At 41.7% G+C, this 22024-nt stretch overlaps 1 protein-coding gene across 3 annotated transcripts in view; it reads right to left on the bottom strand.

Annotated features, from left to right (window-relative positions):
* Positions 1–1814: 1814 nt before the first annotated feature.
* LOC121876047 (tetraspanin-18-like) overlaps positions 1815–22024 on the bottom strand; it is a gene marked incomplete at its 3' end in the record, with an annotated part of 116363 nt that continues 96153 nt past the window's right edge. For all 3 annotated transcript variants that reach the window (XM_042380929.1, XM_042380928.1, XM_042380927.1), the window contains 3 exon segments: positions 1815–1922; positions 2176–2250; positions 3448–3675. In XM_042380929.1, coding sequence (XP_042236863.1) covers positions 1815–1922; positions 2176–2250; positions 3448–3675 — 411 coding nt within the window.

Genomic DNA, 22024 nt, shown 5'->3' with positions numbered 1-22024 from the left:
ATACAAAGACTGATAAAAAATCCTTCCTATTGAGTTAACATGTTTACAATTTCCCAACACAATAACACGAAAGAGTGCCGGGGAAAAATCATATGTGACGTGTAATTAGCAGTGGAAAATTAATTAAACTATCAAAAAACTAATTTTGACAAATTTTTACCCAAATATCATAGTTTTAACTACAAATACTTAAATAGTTTCTTAAGTAGTATCAATAGTAAGAGAGGCTTGGGTTCATGTACTTTTTGCCTAAGTACAATTAAGTAAAGTACTTCTCTAATTTGATGAAGCATACCTATACTAAAACGTCTATTTTACGGACAATATGGAGAGGAAACTCCATTACCGGGTACATCAAGGGTCCGTTATATGAAACCTCATGTAACAAACTACAGTGGGGTATGCTATAACGAACGGATCCTACTACGAATATTCCTATAAAGAACGGTTTTACCTATAAAATTGATAATGCTATAACGAACGAAACTCGTACAACGAACATTATAATTTTTTTTTTTTTTTACTAATTTATTGTTTCTGTATTACAAGTATTAATGATATTCTTTATTTCAAGGGTTTAGATGCATATTTATGCACTTTTTTACAATTTTTACAATTTAATATTATATTTTTCAGTGTTAAGTGGTTGTATTTGGGGGCCTGGAACGGATTAATCCTAAAACGAACGAATGCTATAACGAACAAGGTTCTAGAACCAATTAGATTCGTTATAGCATACCCCACTGTATATAGAGATGAAAGTTTGTTATATCGAGGGTCCATTAGATATGAAACCCCCAACTAATGGATTATATGAAGAGGAGTCCATTATATAGAGGTTTCACTGTTAGTATAAGTAATGCACAAGTAAATGGTATTGAGACTCCACTTAAGTATTTCCAAGTACTTACTGTCAAGCATAAGTACAAACACAAGTACTTTAGTTTAAGAAAATTAAGATTATCCTTATTTTGCTTTCTTTTTATGATTATTCACCAATATAAAGGTAAATCCACCACAAGGCCACTGTATGCACCACAACACTTATACTAGACACATACTAGACACAACAATAATATAAATAATTAGAGTTTCCTATAACCTTGCCCTCACTCACACTCTTAATGCTCGGCTTGAGAGTTAGTTAGTTAGTTCGGAATATGCAAGTGAATTAACATGGACCAAACAGATGCTTCATTTCCCTGTAAGTTATAACAAATATTTGAATTTTTTTTTAGCTTATAGAAGCCAAATCCCATAAAACCTCACTTTTTTTCACCTTACAGGAAGGAAACTTCATAAGAACTCACTCAAGTTAACTATTTATGTATAATTATGGCGAAACTATTAATAAAACACAACAGAATCACAGAATATAAGAGCAATAAAATAAGTTGCTGTATATGTTTTCTTCTCAACTTTAGATTTCCTCAGATTTTTCATTTTCTTGAATATTTTCTTGAGAGATTCAAATTTTCCTTATATCATGGGAAATTCCCTTGAAAGTGGAAACAATGCTCTGAGTAATGTTCAGCTGTAAGGTTGCTGACTCAGGTATTGTACCCATTATGAATTTTGCTGAGATTCATTATTATGCCTAGCTTACCAAGAGCTTAAAAGCACTTAAAAAACACTTGAATGTTTCATGCACATTTCATCAAGTACAAGTAAAGATTAATCTAAAATTTAAGTAAAAGTACAAATACATAGAAATTGGTACTTAAATTCATACCAAATACAAGTAAATATAGTATACATGAACCCAAGCCTGGTGTGTGTGTGTGTGCAGACAGAGGAGAATGATCCTTATGTACCTCGGCCATAAGTGCATTCCAGGCGACGGTAACAGAGTTGGCCTGGCTCTGGGTCGAGTAATACTTCTTCAGGGTGTGTTTCAAGAAGTTCTGCAGCTCCTCCTTCGTCTGTGGGAGGTCAAGGTGCGAGTTAAAGGTCACATCTTATAACTGGCAGGTCTATGAGATATAAAAATGATAGTGGTTGACTAATAATGATAGTAATTTGTAAATATTGCCTGTTACAATATAAGATATTAAAAGACTACATAATAAACTAAAGCAAATATAAACATAAACTAACACATATGTCACGTCATGGTGGGTTAAAGTTTGTCATGCAATTTTACCTGTGACTAATTAACTTGTGTATGTCACAAACCTCAGCCTTGTAGACAGCAGCCAGGGCGCCTCCAGTCACCTCCAGCAGGAAGATAACGATGATCATCAGGCCATACTGTGAGAGGGAGGGAAGGAGGGCGTTAGTAACTCCAGGGAGTGTGTTTGGCACCAGGGAGGGAAAGAACATACATACCGTATATAGTTTCGAAGCTCACCAACAATCATCTTTCATAACTTTAACTACTGATGACCTCCCCAGGTATTTTACTGACGCATATTGTCCATAAATGCTTCGGGATCATGAGTCTGACTCTCGGGGAGGCGAACGGACTTTAAATGGACTTTTAACAGATGACCTCACACACATGTTGAGACTATGAGTACTTTTTTCCACATTGTGATAAGAATATAAGCACAATTTAATATTCCGTGGTATATGTTGATAAAATGAACACATTATTATATTACACTAGTGACTACATAACACAACAGAAAGACTGACTGAGTACTAATCATACAATTTTTCCTGTACTCTGCTGGTTTCCTACAGTGTTTTTGCTTCATGGCAGCTGGTAGCACTCCTATACCAAATCTCCACATGCTTATAGGTTTATATTCACACATTACAGATGATTTACGAGGTAGTACAGGAGACAGACCCCTCACCTGGCCAAGAGTTGAGTCGCCATAAGAACATGTAAACAAAACGTCCGGAGGCCTGACCTCTATTTTATTATTATTTACATACAATTATCTATTTATTTCAATAAATAAATAATAAATAACTAATACATATTTACTATAGTCTATAAAATAAAATAAATCTGCTATAATATTAATATCCATTACACTTAAAATAAAATACGAGTTTTATCAAATCTGAACAGTTTTTATTAACCTGGTACCTTTAAAGTTTAAATATTTCTACTAGCCTGAAACTAGTGCTATTTCGACCCCTGCATCTACAATTTTATGCATATTAACAATTGAAAAAGTCATTACTAGGCCCTCGGCAAGTCCCCGCTCAATTCAAACTCGTATTATGTCCTAGCTTTGTAAATCCTCTATCTTAATTGAACCTTCCTCACTAGCCCCTCACCTCTAACTGCCTCTCCCTCGCCCCCCACTAACCCCATCCTTACTAACTTCTCCCTCACAAACACTAACTCCTATCTCACTAACTCCCCACCCCCACTAACACCTCCCTCACCCCATACCTCTCACTAACCCCTCCCTCATTCCTCACCTTTTACTCGCCCCTCCCCCTCTTTAACCCCTTCCCTCTTCCCCCACTCCTCCCTCACCCCCTCACCATGGTCAGGAGTGCCCTCGACTCCATGGCAGCGCCGCAACAGCCGAGAAATCCGATGAGGAACACCAGTCCGCCTGCCACGATGAGTACGTAGGCGCCGTGTTCCATGACGGAGGGCTGATTGAACTGCTGCAGACTCTCATTATCCGACACCCGCGTTAGTAGCAGGAACGAGGTGTTGTCCACGGCTAACCAGATGCTTAGAGCCAGTACCAAGCCCCCAGCGGCCTGTAGAGACAGAGAGAGAGACACCGGTGATTAAATCAAGGTAAACAGGTAGGTTAAAACAGGTGAGGTCAAGGTTAAACACAGGTGAGTTAAAACAAGTAAATTGGGTCTGGGTTAAAGACAGGTAAGCTAAAACAAGTAAATTAGGTCAAGGTTAAACACAGGTGAGTTAAAACAGGTAAATTAAGTCAAGATTAAACACAGACTAGTTAAAACAGGTAAATTAGGTCAAAGTTAAACACAGATGAGTTAAAACAGGTAAATTAGGTCAAGGTTAAACACAGCTAGGTTAAAACAGGTAGTTATATGGAATCTTTTGCCGATCCTTCGAGACAAGATTGGATCCTTTTGGTATTCCTGTGAAGTAAGATTGTATCTTTCACGCCGTGGTTCAGGCACATGGAGAGAGAGAGAGAGAGAGAGAGAGAGAGAGAGAGAGAGAGAGAGAGCCATGGTCGTCACACACAGTTAAGGGATAACATAATTTCACCTGTTGGAGGAGTAGCTGTCAGGTAATTAACGCTAATTACCTGTATAGTCAGTAATTACCTTCACACACACTCTAATGGATGGTAGAGAGTGGTAGCAACTCTCGACAGGAGCTGCCATGCACAGGTCAACCGGCCTATTGCAGACACCTTATTTTCTTATGTTCTTAAGTAACGCTTTTAGAACAGAAATTAGATTTTTTAACTGGTTCAGTGAGTTCATGAAGATTGTGGTTGACTGACAGACTAACTGACTGACTGATTAACTGGCTGACTGACTGACTGACTAGTTGACTGGCTGGCTGACTGAATGACTCACCGACTGACTGATTGAACTGACTGACTGGTTGACTGACAGGCTGGCTGACTGACTGACTGACTGGCTGACTGACTGACTGGCTGACTGGCTAGTTGACTGACTGACTGACTGAAATAAACCACATATCCCCCTGATAACCACACACCCTCTAGCAACAACAGATCCCCATGGTAACCACACATCCCCATGAAAATTACACATTCCCATAGTAACGACACATCTTCATGACAACGACGCATCCCCATAACAATGACGCATCTCCATGAAAACGACACATCTCCATGACAACGACGCACATCCATGACAACGACACATCTCCATGGCAACCAGTGAGGGAGGCGTGAGAGGATTGCTGGGGACAGTGGAGACGGTGATGAGGTGTTCCGCTTCAATGTTGTGATCGATAATGATGTTCCCGTCTCTGATTCGTACTGTAACCGACCCCTCAAAGTTTTGTGTCTCTAATTCGTACTGTAACCGACCCCTCAAAGTTTTGTGTCTCTAATTCGTACTGTAACCGACCCCTTAAAGTTTCGTAAGTTCAGTTTTTCCCTGAAGTGATAGTGTAAGTTGAGGTCCCCCCCCCCCAAGTGATATATGCATTTAGTACTTCAATTATGTTACGATAAAATAAAGAGAATTAAGATTTGTATTGTAGTTTAAGAGAGCCACATAAGAAACATCCCCATATATCCACTTTAGGTAAAACTTAAAGAACGAAATCTGGACACTTGAGAATCCACTTTTGTTTTGCATCTTAAGTGAACGAAAGACAATCTCACATCAGCTCACGAAACAAATAAAAATAAAATAAATATTACGACCATTTGAAAACCACTTGAGTCAATTACTCACAGAAGCAGTTCGAGCGAACACTTGAAGCAGCAGCCAATAACTGGAGGCTCTCAACTGACATCTAAGACTGCGCCACGGGTTCTATCCTGTCTGAGAAGATTACCAGGGTCGTGTTTACACTGTGGGCTAATTTTCCGCCAGAGTGGATGAGAAAGAGATGAAAGGACACACTCGCTGTATCCTGGAGTGTGTAGGTGGAGGTGTGGGTGGTGTAGGTGGAGGTGTGGGTGGTGTAGGTGGAGGTGTGGGTGGTGTAGGTGGAGGTGTGTACGTATAGATGTATCTGAGTAGGTCAAGGTCTTGGTGTGTAGGTGTAGGTTTTGTTGTATACGTGTAGGTTGTGGCGACCTGTGGTGTAATGGTCAGAATGCTCGTCTCGCAAGCGAGTGGACCCGGGTTCGATCCCCGGGCAGGGTGAAACTATGCCCAAATTTCTTTACGCCATTTGCCTGGATGTTAATCGATTTGCGGATCGTGTTCCGGGGTAATGGTTAGCCAGTGCAGTTGGCAAGTTGTCCGGTCTTCTCGGACTATTCCTTGACACTGGGTCATGCAGCTCGTTAACTCAGGGTGTGGTTGTTGTGTTGGCGACAGCTTCTACACCTTAAAAAAATCACGCCTAGGTGGCCCTTGGGCCGGCCATCCTCGTTACACGGGGGGCAACCATTATATATGTGGGTTTAGGTGTATGTGAGGACGTGTAAGTGTATCTGTATAAGTGTGTAGTGATAGTCTACCTCTCGTCAACTCAAAATATCTAATTGTGTTTTAGTAATTATTGTTACGGTAGGCAGGTAGGATCATGCTGAATTACCTTTTGCATAATCACTTCACTAATAATGGCAGAACGTAATTAATCTGGGTATCAATAATCGTTACGGTGGTAGAGGTGTGGTGGAGATTATTCTATTTAACTTAATTAATTCTGAAACAAGAAGTTACAGGTAGGTGGCCAGTGTAAATCAGCTGTTCTGTAATAGTTATGATAATAAATACAATTAAATACAGTTAATTAATTCTGAAACAAAGGTGTAGTACGTACACACACACACACACACACACACACACACACACACACACACTAGGTGGGAAATTAACATCGTGGTGTACTCAGAGTTTATTGATTCTAAAACACCGTGTTAAAGGTTCACAAGTTAGCGTTGTTTGAGCCTCAGTGAGAATTAATTTTGGTTGGTGACACTAATGGCTAAGTCCTCCCTTGTGCAATTTCCATTTTCTTTTTAATCTCCCCCTTTCTATTTCTCTTTCTATCTGTTTTCTTTGATTTATCTCTTCTGCAAACTCTCTCTGTCTCTCTTTTTCCCTCTCTGTTTATTGATCTCTCTCTCTTCTCTTCCACTCTACCTCCCTCTCTGTCTCTCTCTCTACTCTCCTATTCTCCTCTCTTTTCTCCCACACTTCCACTCCCTCGCTCTTCTCTCCTACACTCCTCTGTCTCTCTCTTCTAAGGTTTTCTCCTCTTTCCCTCACCCCTTTATCTCTTTCTCTCAATTATCTGAACAACTTCTCCCCTACTGTTACTTTCTTCATCTTTTCTTATCCTTTCCTTCTTTGCTTTCCCCTTTCACCCCCCCTCACTTTCCCATCCTCCTTCACTCCCTCCCACTCCTTCCCTCCATTCACCCACCCCTTCCCCTCCTCCCACACCATCCCTCTATTAACCAACTCCATCATCACACTCCACTCCACCTCCCTCCCCTCCCTCACTCCAAGGCCCTCCAATTAAGTGCTACGTGAAAGGGACTCAAGATGGCAGATACAAGATGGACTCGAGAAGAAAAAATGTATTTCCAGAATTTTTTTTCCCAATACGTCAAAATTGTTCGTCATTTGTAATAATTGGTCGCTTAATTACCACGAAATTAGATTTAATTATGTAGGCGTCTTAATATTTTGTTTCTTTCCATTACGTAAATAACTGGGGATAGAACGATAAATAAAGAGAAACACATAATAAAACAGAGGAATAATATGTAATGACCAATAAAAACGGAAGAGAATAAACTTAAGTAAACGAATATGGAAACAGGATGAAATTGCTGATAAAATGAAAATAAGTGAAGAAATAAACAACAAAACATGGAAACAGGAAGGAATAGACGATAAAAGAGAGAATAGAGAGAGAGAGAAAAAGAACCAGTGCTTGAAAACAACGGAATAAATCAACCCTTACGAACGAATAGAAGACAAAGCAACAACCAAATGAATTAAAAGAGAGAGAGAGAAAAAGACAATGAAGAGACATAAAAGAGATTAATGAAAACAAAAGGAAAATTGAGAGAGAGAGAGAGAGAGAGAGAGAGAGAGAGAGAGAGAGGTATCAGTAAAGGTGACACAACCAATGCAACAACACAACACGGAATACTTTTAGCAAATCAGTGAGAGAGACAACGTACAATAAACCAAACAAAAGGGAGGGAGAGGAAATAACAGACTAAAAGGAGGGGAGAAGAAAACGAAGGAATAATAGACAAGGATAAAAATTCGTAGGTACACCAGGTGAGATAAATTATAGGAGGGAAGAGAAACGAAGGGGATATAGACTTAAAAAGATAAAGTTATAGATAAAATAATAATGAAAAATATGAGAAAAATGAAAATAGATGAGTTTCCTCGAACAGGAGTTGAGATTTAGAGAAAACGGGGAAGTAAATTTATTATATAACGCTTCGTGTAAAAAATTCTCTCTCTCTCTCTCTTTCTCTCACATCGAATGGTACTCCCTGCTATATATTAAACCTTTACCTTAAATCAACTGTACTCTTTGCTATACACCACAGTACTCTTTCCCATACACCACTGTACTCCATGCTATGCTATACACTTAGCCCTTACTACTTTCTGCTATACCTTTGCTATACAACAGAATATATTTTATGCTATACAAACCCAATACATTAAGACTACCATTTCCCCATGAGTTGCAACCTTCTATACACTCACCTAAACGTTAACAATTATACCAACATTATTCTACAGTATAATTGTATCGTATTCATCGTCTAAGTAAATGTACTATTGCAGTTTTAACTTCCGTGCAATATGCAATGGCTGGCTACACTTCCAGGGTTGTCACTTTTAAATCTTTCTGTTTCCTGTTCCTCTTGTGTGGTTTGTGTTTTAGTATACTGTGAGCTTAGGTTTGTGCTCTCTCTCTCCTGCCCCCTCCACTACCAACAACAGGAAAACCAAAAATATTTCCTCACTCGTAAACAAAGGAGGCAGCGTCCCCGTCTCCATGACAACCGGGGGAATATCCACACAACCCTCAAAAAATTATTGAATTATGGAAGCTCTGTTCTGTGGTAGAGGTGGAGGGAGGAGAGGGAGGGAGAGAGAGAGAGAGGGAGAGAGAGAGAGAGAGAGAGAGAGAGAGAGACAAAAGACAAAGAATAAATCGAATCTCATAATAAACAAGAAAAACAATAAACAAAGAAACAAGATAAGACTGAGAGGCTGGGATGAGTTGCTCCCTTAACATCAGTCCCTCACCCTTTAATACTTACCCTCCCTAACTCCCTTTCTTCTCACCCCTCCCTCCCTTACCTTACCTCACATCCTCCCTTTATTTATCCCCCTTTCTCCTCACCTCCTTCCATTAGCTCACCTCACTTCTCCCCTTTCTTTACCTCACTTCACTTCATCTCTTTGCTTACCTCCCTTTCTCCTCCCTTCTTCCCTTAGCTAACCCCCTTCCCCTGATCTCCCTTTCTCCCTCTCCCTATGCCCACTCCTCTCCCTTCACTAGCCTCCCTTCTTACCTCTCCCTTAAGCTGACGTCATCCATCACCATTCCATTCCTCATCGGTATAAAATATCCTACGTAGGAACTGTGGGAGACTACCTTTAGGAGTCTATGAGTATTACTTTATCCTGAAGGAGTACCAAGGGAGGAGTTATAGGATACTTCCCCATCATTGAGAGAGGATCGAAGGATATTGCTCCATCGTGAGGAAAGATAGAAGGATATTGTGTCTTGATGAAAGGATACTGGGTTCCTTTGATGGTAGCGTAGTCTATGTATCAAGAAGGATACTCCAGGATTGGGTTTGTAGGATATTTCTCCATTACACAGGAAGAATCGAAGGATAAATCGCTATCATGAAGGAGAGACGAAAGGATATTACTTAATCCTGCAGACCATGAACGAAGGATATTGAACAATGTTAAAGTATCACTCAGGGATAAATACAGATGTTACTTTTACGTGAAGGATATCTTGGAGTGAAAGGATGGTATTTGCTCAGTTATACAAGGATGGGATACTGCCCCATGAGAGATAGACCATAGGACATTACCCCATAATTTACCCCATCACAGACCATAGGATAAGACCCCATCATGTGGCCCCATCATGCTATATCATGTAGGATGGCTCAGGCAGGAATGTATTGCCCCATCAGCCAGCAACACGAAGGCTTCTTGTCGGAGAAGACTTGCATAGAGAGAAGCAACTTACCCTGAGTGGCTGGCGTGATAACTGAGGAGGAGGGAGGAGGAAGAGGAGGAGGAGGCTTCATGCTTGGTAGGTACAATAATCGAACCTCACATGACGCAGCAGAATTACCTAATGTGTAATGAAAAAAATAACGCAATGGGAAGTAAAATATTAAAGGAATTACACTGAACTCCATAAAAAAATTGATTAAAGTATATAAAATAGTATTACATTTACCGGGGTATTATAATACATAAAATATACCGAAATTATATTGATGTCCTTTAAGTATTACGAGTAGAAAATATATTACCAGAAATAGACTAAAAAATGTCCAAAATAATTCAATACAAATAAAATAATTACGTGAAATATATTGGAACAAAATCCCAAAACAATGAGAATAAAAGAAACTAATTGAAATATATTGACAAAATCCTCAAAAAATCCCACAAAGACGTATTTTTTTCATAAGTCATAAGAACAGAAAGGTGCCTAAAATAAATAAGTCTTATCTACAGTTTCTGATATACCCTCAAAATATTACTTATAATAGTAATATCTTTCAGCTTAAGGTCAGCTTACAGTGTCAGCAGAGATACAAACATACGTCTGATCAATTCGTAATGAGTTTGGACATTACGAATCATTCAAACATTAAAAAAATCCATTGGAAATCGTTCATACTCCTGCGAACCAAAACAAGTTGATTATAACTAACCAATAATCTGGTATTTACTCCATTTATCATCACGGTCTATAATTCCAACTATAATTCCATAGTCACATCACGTCACCTACCACTCCTTCCCCTACTACCATTTCTCCTACCCTTCACCTCACCCTCCTTTCCCTTCCCTACCCCTCCTCTCTTCTACCATTCCTTTTACCCCACATCCTTCCCCTACCACTACCCCTCTTCCTCTACCTGACTCGTCTTAAGTGTTCGTCTGAATTTCGAACACAGATTCTAAAAGTTCGCTTCCTTGTTCCAAAAAACCCAACACGAGGAAAAAGAAAGAAAAAAGAAAGTAAAAAAGAAAGATAAAAGAAAGAAAAAAGAAAGTAAAAAAAAGAAGAAAGAAAGAAAGAAAACTCACGCATCAGGATAATATTTTTACTGGTTTCCGTTGCCAACATCTGCGCCCATGTTCACGTTTTTTTTAGGGTGGGAGTGGGGTGGGGTGTGGGTGGGTGGGTGGGTGGTGGGTGGTGGGTGGGTGGTTTGGGGGGGATGGGGTGAAAAATAGCTTAATAAAAATAGCCGAACTTATTTTTTATTATTCAGGTGAGATTTTGCTATTTATTTTGCTATTTTATTTTCGTTCGTTCCTTCGTTCCTTCCTTCCTTCCTTCCTCTTACCCCCTCACCCTTCAATCCTCTCTCCCTACTCCAATCCTCTCTCTCACCCTTCCCATCTCAAAGCGTTAATCCATCCTCCCTTTCCACCCCTCTTCCATACCTCTCTCTCCTCTTCCATCCATCTCCTAATCCCTCTTTCTATCATATTCTCAATTCCCCCTCTTCCTTTATACTCCCCCCTTCCATTTCTTCCATTTTCCCTATTCCTCTTCCTCTAAATCTTCCCCATTTCTTCACCCCTTGATGTCTTCTCCCCCTTTTACCACCTGCTAATTCCTCTTCCTCCTCTTCCTCCCACCCTCTAATTCCTTCCCACTCCTTTCCCACCACTTTCTACACCCTCTAATGCCTCCTCTCTCTCTTCCTTTATCCCCTAATTTATTGCTTCTACTTCTATTCTTCATCTCCCTTTATTACGCTTTATTCCAGGTATTATGACCAGGGTCTGACTTAGGCTTGGTTGAGTTACCCCTTGTGTGTCTCTCTCTCCTCCAACCTTTATTAAATTTTCTTATTATCTCTTCTTATCTTCTGGTTCCCTGTTGTGTTATGTATGTTATTGTATTTTTGAGTTTTTTGTTTGTTTGTTGTTATTGTCGTAATTATCTTCTTCCCTATGCCTTCTATTTCCTTCCCATTCTTTCATGTTTATGTCTCTCCCTCATTTATCCAATTTCCTTCCCTATTCCATTTCTTTTACCACAACACCCTATTTCTCCTCCCATCCTTTCCCTTCTCTACATCATGTTTATATTTGTTTCTGTCCCGTTTCTCAGGTTTTTCTTAATTTCCTCTTCCACTTATTCTCTGCTTTACTGTTACTGCTTTCGTAAATGGTCTCACAAATTGTCTTTACTGTCAGTTCTTGCTACTTTCACTTCCTCTCTTCTCTTTTCTGTCTTCCTTATTTTCTCTTTCCCCTTTTTCTCTCTTTTCTTGGTTTCTTCTTTTACTTATTTTCTTTCGTCCTTTTCCGTCTTCTCTCCTTGTTGTTCTTCTTTCGTTTCTCTTATGCTTTCTGTTACGTCCGTCTTTCGCCTTCTCTCTTTCTGTTTTCATTACGTCTTCTCATATTTCCTCTCCTTCGCTTCTTTTGCTCCACCTTTTTGACACACACACACACACACAGTCCCCTCTCTCTCTCTCTCTCTCTCTCTCTCTCATTCCCATTTTATGTATGGGGATCCATTTTCTTTGATTAAATTAGTACAAATCCACGTTTACTTTGTTTACCGATGCATTTAGATCACTTTCTTTTGTTTTTTGTTCACACGAGTGCGTAAAAGTAGTTGCATTTCCCTTCCTTACAGGCCAAAGTGACGAAGAGCACTTGCTTGGCTACAATCATTGGCCGAAAGCAAAAAGTGGCTCGTCTTTGGTGGTAAAAAAAAAAAGTAGTATTAATCTTTCAGTCACAGCGTCAACCTTTTGTAATGCTCTTGTAGTGTCTCGTGTGTTGGAGACTTTCACAACAGCGTAAAACAAACTTAGGTTCATGATGTTGCAAAACTATCACAAGAACGCCACCTAGGAACACAACACCGTCATCTAGCAACATAACAGCGTCATCTAGCAACACTACGTCACCCCAGACTCACAACAGCGCCATCTAGCAACACAACAGCGTCATCTATTAACAGAACAGCGTCATCTAGCAACACAACAGCGTCATCTAGGAACAGAACAGCGTCATCTCGCAACACAACAACACAATATCGCCACCTAGTAACACAACAGCATCATCTAGCAACACAATAGTGCCACCTAGCAATACAACACCGTCAACTTTATCACAACAACGCCATCTAGCAACACAACCACGCCATCTAGCAACACATCTAGCGTCACAAACCAGCACCACAATAGCACAGACCTAGACAGCAACAGCACAGCACCACAACACCACACAGCAGCACACAGCACCACACAGCACCACACAACACCACACAACACCACACAGCAGCATCACAACACCACACATCCTGTTACCTGTGCCTCATACAAGACCTCACTAATTAATCTACCACCTGACCTTGTGCCTCCTGTCACCCCCGACACAGCTGGTGGTGACACGAGCCAGCTGGGGTATCAGATGGTGGTAGTCGATGATGGTTTAAATCACCACAATGTCTGGTGTTAGTGACAGGTGGTGGGGACAGGAGCCAGCTAGATGTCTGGTGGTAGTGACAGGTGGTGGGGACAGGAGCCAGCTAGATGTCTGGTGGTAGTGACAGGTGGTGGGGACAGGAGCCAGCTAGATGTCTGGTGGTAGTGACAGGTGGTGGGGACAAGAGCCAGCTAGATGTCTGGTGGTAGTGACAGGTGGTGGGGACAGGAGCCAGCTTGATGCTTAAAGACAGTAGCAGTTGGTGATGACAGAAGCTATAAAAAGTGGGTCTCTAAACACAACAAGACTGATAAGGAATTAGTTACAAGCTGATACAGGTGACGAGAGAGCGAGTGTTGTTCCCTTCACCATCTCTACAACACTGAGAAATTCACATCAATACGGTAATATAAGTAGCTAATTATCGTACGCCATCTTATACAGTGTTTACTCATACGTCTGACACAACTACACGACGGAAATATAATGAATAAACTATCGTACAGGAAGGAGAGACATCACTTACATTTATCATAGTTAGGCCTTGTATGGTACCCCCAAGGATTTCCCACTTTCTATGGTGACAATGTAAACACAGATGGGTTGAGAACGATAATGGCAGCTGGAAGTCCACGAATTATTACATTTATACGGGATTTACCACATCCAGGACCCAAACTCGGAACCAAACCTAACCCAACCCCTCTCTCTCACACACACACACACGTAATACAGTCCTAATTATACACAATGTCATAATGTCATTCACTTCAACATTCGTGTCATTTAACTCTTTCATGCGCCCAAAATTGATTACTAATTACTTCCTCATTATCCGCATTTCATCATTCCATTTTTCTCTACCGTGATTTAAGGTTTTCTTCTGCATCATCGAGTTATTCCTTCGTTTAAAGGCCTTTATTCCTGTCTCGTTCATTCGCTTTGGTTTATTCACTTCTTCCTGATTATAATTATTTGTCTTGTTCTATTATTCTCCTCTCTTTATCCTTTTATTTCCTATCATCATCTCCATCTCCTTTCCGTTCTCTGAATTCTTCCACTTCTCTTCCTGTTATATTTTCCCTCCTTCTTCTCCTCTCCTCTCCCTCCTTTCCCCCTCTTCTCTTCCTACTTCATCTCTCCTCTTCTCTTCCTGCTCTATTTTCCCTCCTCTTCTCTTCCTACTTCATCTCTCCCTCCCATTCTCTTCCTGTTCCATCTTTTCTCCCTCCCTCCCTCCTCTTCTCCCTCCCTCCTCTTCTCCCTCCCTCCCTCTTCTCCCTGCCTCAGACACCGCTAACAACACCACAACTTCTCATACACTTCCACCTAAGGAAGCCACCAGCCCTTAATTACCTTGGCGAGCCTAATGACTCTCACCTTCATGTTAATTACCTAGCGATCACCTCCAGGGTTAATTAGGGACGGAGGATGCTTCGTCTCCCCTCGATCAACCTGACCTGAAACGATGCGACCTGATCTTATATGCTATTTGACCTGACTTGAGAGGATTAGAATGTTGATTGATTTGACCTAACGTGGAGTGACCAGGCATGTGACCTGATCTGATTTCATATATGATTTGAAGTGACCCCAGATATGACCTGACCTCACATTTAACATGTTCTGACCCCACATATGACCTGATCTAACTACACACACACACACACACACGCACAGTTTCTCTTAATTCACATTTTTTACTCAGGAACAAACGAGCGAAATTGCAGACAATAATACAATTTTTTTACGCTGAACCAGATTTGTGTGAATTGCTGGCGATAGAGGTCACGTCTCTCTCTCTCTCTCTCTCTCTCTCTCTCTCTCTCTCTCTCTCTCTCCACACACAATCAAGCCAGGAAACAAACAAGCTCACATGCATGAACAAATACACTCTATATTCCAACACAAACACCACACAAACTAACACAGAATCAAACCTGAACCAAAACACACACAAACACATAAACCCCTTGAGTACGATGAGTTAATCCCTAGAGTACGATAATAGTCCCTTGAGTACAATAATGACTTAACCCTCACAGTACAATGACATCATACTCAAGGGATTAAATCGTCATACTAAACGGGTTAAGGGCATTTAGAACCTCCTTCCCTGACCCACCATAGCATTAGGGTGTTTCATCACTGTTTAAGTCTTCTCCTAACGAGACCATTTACCCCTAAAAGAACTCCACTAACGACCTCCAGAAACACACGTTCTCATCAGGAAGTTTACAAGACGCAGCCGGGAAATTGAACCACTGAGAAGTTGACGTTGTTGGGGAAGTTAGTTGGCAGGCAAGGAAGAGGGGGCAGGGGCAGGAGCGAGGTGGGGCCCAGGGGAGTGAGGGCAGGGTGGGAGTGGGGCGTGGCGTGAGGAGGGGGTGGGGTGGGGTATGTGAAAGTGAGGTGGTGTGGGATGGGGTGAGGAAGGTGGAGTGGGGCGTGGCAAGGAAAGTGGGGTGGGGCGTGGTGGCGAGGAGAGAAGGGCGGGGTGGGGTAGGGAGAGGAATGGCGTGGGGAGAAGAGGTGGGGGAAGGGCGTGGCCAGGAGAGGAAGGGCAAGAAGGGGCGGGTGCGAGAAACTAGGTTAGTACAGTATGTTTTCTTTGCTTGGTGTTCAGATGAGTTCAAGGAGAGAGAGAGAGAGAGAGAGAGAGAGAGAGAGAGAGACCTAATATCACTAGTCAGATTTAACTGGTGTCTATTAGCACTGGAACATCATAACACCAAGCCTGAAATAGGGAGACACAGACGAACGTTCCCCTGACGAAGATCTAATCACGAGATGGAAGAGAACGAACGCCAGGTTGGTGTTATTGTTGTTTTCTCGCGCGGGCATTACTTCGCTTGCACAGGCAATACTTCTTATCACATCTAGTCGGGAAGGAGACGACCGACGCCTCTTGTTTCGTATTGCTAAAGGGAAAAGTTTCTGAGACAGAGTTGAATCTTCTTGACGTGGATTGGATTCTCTTGAAGGAGTTTTGAATTCCCTTCTTTTGTGTTAGATTTGAATTGTCGTGAAGTTTTGAATTCATGTGAAGCAGATTTTAGTTAAATTAGGTTAGGTTAAGTTAGGTTAGCGTTAAGTTAGATTAGATCAAGTTAGGTTAGGTTAGGTTGGTTTGTCTCCAGGTGACATAAACTAGAAGGTTATATTAGGTTTGCTTAAGTTAAGTTAAGGTAAACTTCAGGTGAAATAAACTCGGGTGTCTAATCTTCAGGTGATCTTAATGAGACAATACCTGGACCAATAACACTCTGGTAACTCCATCCAAAGAGGTCAATTATTATCGTAAGAATATCCCGGACTGTGAACCCTGACACTGAGAATAGAGATTGTGGCTGGTGATCAGATTATCAATTTTCTCATCTCTTCAACTGATTGGCTTTAATGAGGTGGGTTGTTCGCACTGTCTCTGGGGATTTACTGAAGGAAATTTCTTCGGGAGTTTTATGCGTGGTGAAAGAGAGAGAGAGAGAGAGAGAGAGAGATGGCTTTGTTAGCTTATCCTTGGTAGAAATTATTCACTGTTTACTATTGTTTTCATACCTACACTGTTTATATACTTGTTTGTAAACTTACATTGTCTACCTGCATTGTTTATACACATACTGAACAATATAATCTTATACTATGACGATTTTACTGTCTGTCTGTCTGTCTAAGGTGAGTGTGTGGTATACGAGAGGTTTTTAGATCATTTCCTTGGTCTAAATATGACAGGGGATACCAAGGATTGATCACATTGGCTGTGTTAACGCGTGAGCACTCCACCATACTGCCTGCCACACACTGATCCCGTGAAGGATGACGAGGCGTTAGTTGACGATGCCAGGGAAAAGATATCGTACTGTTTAGTGAATCTTTTTTATGGTAACTATAATGATAACGAAAATAAAGGGTTAGGTAAGGTAAGGTAAGGTAAGGTAAGGTAAGGTAAAGTTTGGTTTGATTAGGTTAGGTTAGATTAGGTTAAAATTTATCAAGAAAGCCTTAAATAGTTGCCTTAGTGTTGGGTTATCTCGTACGTCTGGCAGGGAAGAGTTATCTCAATGGGTCGGGAAGGTATTCAATGACTTCCGAGACACGTTCAATAGCCTAACACAGCCCAGAACACTGTTACACACACACACACACACACACACACACACACACACACACTGAACAATAGACAGACAATGGGGAAAGCAGCAAGACAGACACCGGGTGACAGATGGAAAGACGGATATAATCAAACAACCATTGAGACAGTAACACACACACACACACACACACACACACACGAAGGTCATGAACGGATCCTCCAATAATCCTCATCTCAGTCATAATCCCTGGGCCTGAGTTTAATTGTCTTATGCACTCAGGTTCACACGCTCGTCCTGCTAATAATGTGAGTCGTAATGGGATAAACACAGAGGAGGAGGAGGAGGAGGAGGAAGGAAGGGAGGAGGAGGGAGGAGGGAGGAGGAGGAGGAGGAGGAGGAGGAGGAGGAGGAGGAGGAGGAGGAGGAGGAGGAGGAGGAGGCGGGGAGGAGGAGGGGGGGAAGAGGAGGGAATTTAGGTTCGTTGTGCGTTAAGGATTGGATGATTTTTTTTCCGATGGTTCTGTGTTTTGTGGTTTTGTTTTGTTTCTTTGTGTTTCTATGTTTATTTGTCTGTTTGTGTTTCTCCCTCTCCCTCTCTCTCTCTCCTACGCTCCGTGACAGAGAGATGACACAAGAGGGATAAATAATCTTGGCTTCCGAGAAATTACATCCGCTTGTTCAAATATATTGTGTACAAGGACGAGTGTACTTGATAAAGACAAGTGTGTGTGACAATGACAAATGTATGTGGCAAGAGCGAGTGTACGTGACAAGGACAAGTAACATAGCCCCACCACCCCCCAAGTAGCACGAACCTAAAGTAGCACCCCCCAGTAAGAGTGAGTGTACGTGACAAGGACAAGTAACACAAACGACCCCCCCCACCTCCCAAGTAGCAGGAACGTCAAGTAGCACCCTCAAGTAGCACAGACCGTCAGTTAATTTGGTTATCCCGACTTTCAACCACGAGACGGAATTAACAGTCACGGCGTGGCAATGTTGGGCGGTCTTGAATAACAAATGAGGCAGGAAGAGGAAGAAGAATTGGAGGAGGAGGAGGAGGAGGGGAGGGGGAGGGGTAGGAGGAGGAGGAGGCTGGATGAGGAAGAGGAGGAAGAGGAGGAAAAGAAGAAGATTAGACAAGGAAAAGGAACCAACCTAACCTAACCTAACCTAACCAAACCTAACCTCTCCCTCCCTGGTTCATTGTTATTCATCATAGCTGGGCAGTGCTCCAGCTCTCACTTTCTTGGTCGTGTTGATGAGACAACATTAGCCTCTCATAACACTCCTATTCGATATTACTCTCTCTCTCTCTCTCTCTCTCTCCCCTGGCGTGGGTCAATCAGCGACTCTCACCTTTGTGTTACTTGTCGCACACGAAACGAACCACTGACACGAAATGGTGGCGTTGGAGAGGTGTTGGGGGTGTTGGAGAGGTGTAGGGGGGTGTTAGGGAGGTGTTGGAGGTGCTGGGGAGGTGTTGGAGAGGTGTTGGAGAGGTGTTGGAGAGGTGTTGGAGTGCTGGGGGAGTCGACTGGAAGATGTTGGAAGGTGTTAGGGAGGTCTTGGGTCAGGCAGAATGAGAGGGTAGGAGAGTGGCAGAATAAAGAGGTGAGGGAGAGTGAGGGAGAGTGAAATGGAGTGAGAGAGAGTGAGGGAGAGCGCGGGAGATTGAGGGGGGTGAGGGAGAGTGAGGGGTTCATGACCATAACATCACAATTGTCCCATTTGACCTCTGTCACGGGATGCTGCAGGCGCCCCCTCCCTGCCCCTCTCTAGCACCTCCCCCACCCCTCCCCTCCACTTCTCCAACATGTCCCCACACTTCCCAATCTCCCCCACACCTCTCCAACACCTCCCCAACACCTCTCCAATCTCCCCCACAATAGCAAACAATAACAAAAACAATCCACAAGGAAAGAGTCTGGAGGGAAAGAATCACAACCGACCAAAATAAATGTATTGGTTGGCGGGAATTATGACCTTCCACATCTAACACAAAACTATAACAACAAAGCAAACTTTTACCCCGTGGGAGTTCTCAGGAAGACTTGTGCTGCAACTTCTGAGATGAAATTAAAAAAGAAAACGAAAATATGTAATAGAATCGGTTTTGGAAATATTTGTATCGGTTTTAGGGAATAATAGTAATTGTCTCTGTTAAGGGGGATATTTGTATTAGTTTCGGTTCTAGGGAAATAATTTAATCGGTTTTGGGGAATATTTGTATCGGTTTTGTTTTTTAGGGAATAACACATTTAACATTAGCCAAATAAATAAGTTGAAAGTGGTGTCCCCATAGTGAAGTGGTTAACGACTATATGTTAAAGATTGACCACTTAAAGATAACATAAATCTCAAAGTTAACCGAATTCTTAACCCAAACTAACATAAACCTCAAAGTTAACCGAATATTTAACCAAAAGTAACAGCAAGGCAAAGTTTAACCACTTAAATTTAACATAAACCTTAAAGTTAACCATATATTCAACCCAAATTAACATAAACCCGAAAGTTAACCGAATATTTTAACCGAATTCAAAATCAAAACATTATCTATCGTGTCCCTGTTGTCTGGTGCAGTACTCGTTAATAGTTACGACCTTGTAAACTAACATGGCTGTCTGGACAAACGGTGCATGAGGAAAACACGGCTCGTAGGTTCGTAAACTCGTATGGATAGACAGATAGAGGGTAACACTATATACCTCTTCTATATGAATGGCGGAGTATAAAATAACCTCGTATGAATCATTGAGAATCCAGGGGGGAGAGTGTGACGTCAGGCCTCGATCCGGATTTGTCGCGATATGGTAGAAAAACGTCAACATTGGAAGCGTCATATACTATGTCTATGTTAGATACTGAAAAAAACGAAAAATCCCTAGTACATATCAGGTGCTTGAATCCACCGCGCAAAATTCCCTAGTAGATGTCGGTGCTGAAAAACACAAAATTCCCCAGAGGTCGTCGGTGCTGGGGAAAATGGAAACTTCCTTTTCCCTGCCGCACCAAAACCCCCAAAGAATATAATAACGAGAAAATCCAGGAGCAGCAGGAGGAAGAAGACGATGAAGCGGATAAGGAGGAGGAAGAGGAAGAGGAAGAGGAGGAGGAGGAGGAGGAGAGGCGGTGCTAATATTTGTAGTACAATTACCTCGGAAAAACACAGGACTTGGAAGGCAGCGAAAACAGTTCAGTATTTCTCAAAGGCTGTTATAGATGACCCCCAGTAAGAGGGAGAGGGGGGTGGGGATGGGTGGAGGTAGTAGGGAGGGTGGAGGTAGGTGGGGTTGGGTGGGTAGAGGTGAAGTTGGAGGAAGAGAGGGGTTCTGTTGGGGAAATGAGGTAATGGCATTGAAGAGAAAAGAGGGAGTGTAGGAGATTGAGGGAGAGAAGGAGTGAGGAGATGAGAAGGAGTGAAGGAGGGAAGGGGAGTGACATCCGTGATAACATACACAAACGTACATCACACACACACACACACACACACACACACACACACACACACACACACACACACACACACACACACACACACACAATATACCATCCACTGTGAATGGTCGGCCACTAACGCCATAACACTCTCTCTCCCGGGGTAATGGCGCTCACCACCTCGTTCCTCTAAGAGTGATATAAATCATACAACCAGCTTTATGGCGTTGTATAAAATCCCCATACAAGACGTGGGCCTGTATGAGCTTAAGAGCCTGTGTATATGTGTGTATGATTCGTTCATTCCCGAGGCCACACGTGTATGAGGAATGGGGTGGGGTGGGGTGGGGTGGGGGGTGGGGTTGGGTTTGGCTAGGTTAGGTTAGGTTAAATTATTTCCAACTGTACCCAGAATGCAAAAAAATCTTACTCTGAATAAATACACTAAGTGAAACTATTCATATGTATATCCTGCCCTTGGGAAAAATCATACAATATCATGCCTTTAGAGAATAATACACATGCATACTCAGAACGTAAAGCCAAACTTACGACCCCTGTATATCCTGGGTGAGAGTATTCATATGTATCCCTTAAGTGAAAAAAAAAATACCTTACGATGATTTTTTGTCCTAAGGGATTTATTCATATGTATATTCTGAAAGATGGAGAACTTTTAGTGAAATTGTAAAGTCCTTTTAGAATGTATCGTAAATGTGGTGTCACCTTGTGTGTGTGTGTGTGTGTGTGTGTGTGTGTGTGTAGGTCTCCCCTGGTATTACATGCAAGCGATAAACTTAATGGGTTGTAAGCGGTAGTTAAGGCCCTATTGTATGTTTACGTCATCAATGCTGTTTATGTCATCAATGCTGTTTACGTCATCAATGCTGTTTACGTCATCAATGCTGTTTACGTCATCAATGCTGTTTACGTCATCAATGCTGTTTACGTCATCAATGCTGTTTACGTCATCCTTCATTTCTTTGATGTTTCTTTACTCCTTGATGAGACAGACAGACACAGACAGATAAGATTAGATAGATAGATAGATAGATAGATAGATAGATAGATAGATAGATAGATAGATAGATAGATAGATAGATAGATAGATAGATAGATAGATAGATTGATAGATAGATAAGTCTACATTGAAACCTACACACAAAAACTAACCCCCAAAAATGATATTGAATTTCAGATAAAAAAATAACCTGATCATGTAG

This window comes from Homarus americanus, unplaced genomic scaffold (assembly GCF_018991925.1).
Source record: "Homarus americanus isolate GMGI-L3 unplaced genomic scaffold, GMGI_Hamer_2.0 scaffold10152, whole genome shotgun sequence".
NCBI lineage: Eukaryota > Metazoa > Arthropoda > Malacostraca > Decapoda > Nephropidae > Homarus > Homarus americanus.
This window is presented reverse-complemented; position numbering and strand designations above follow the sequence as displayed.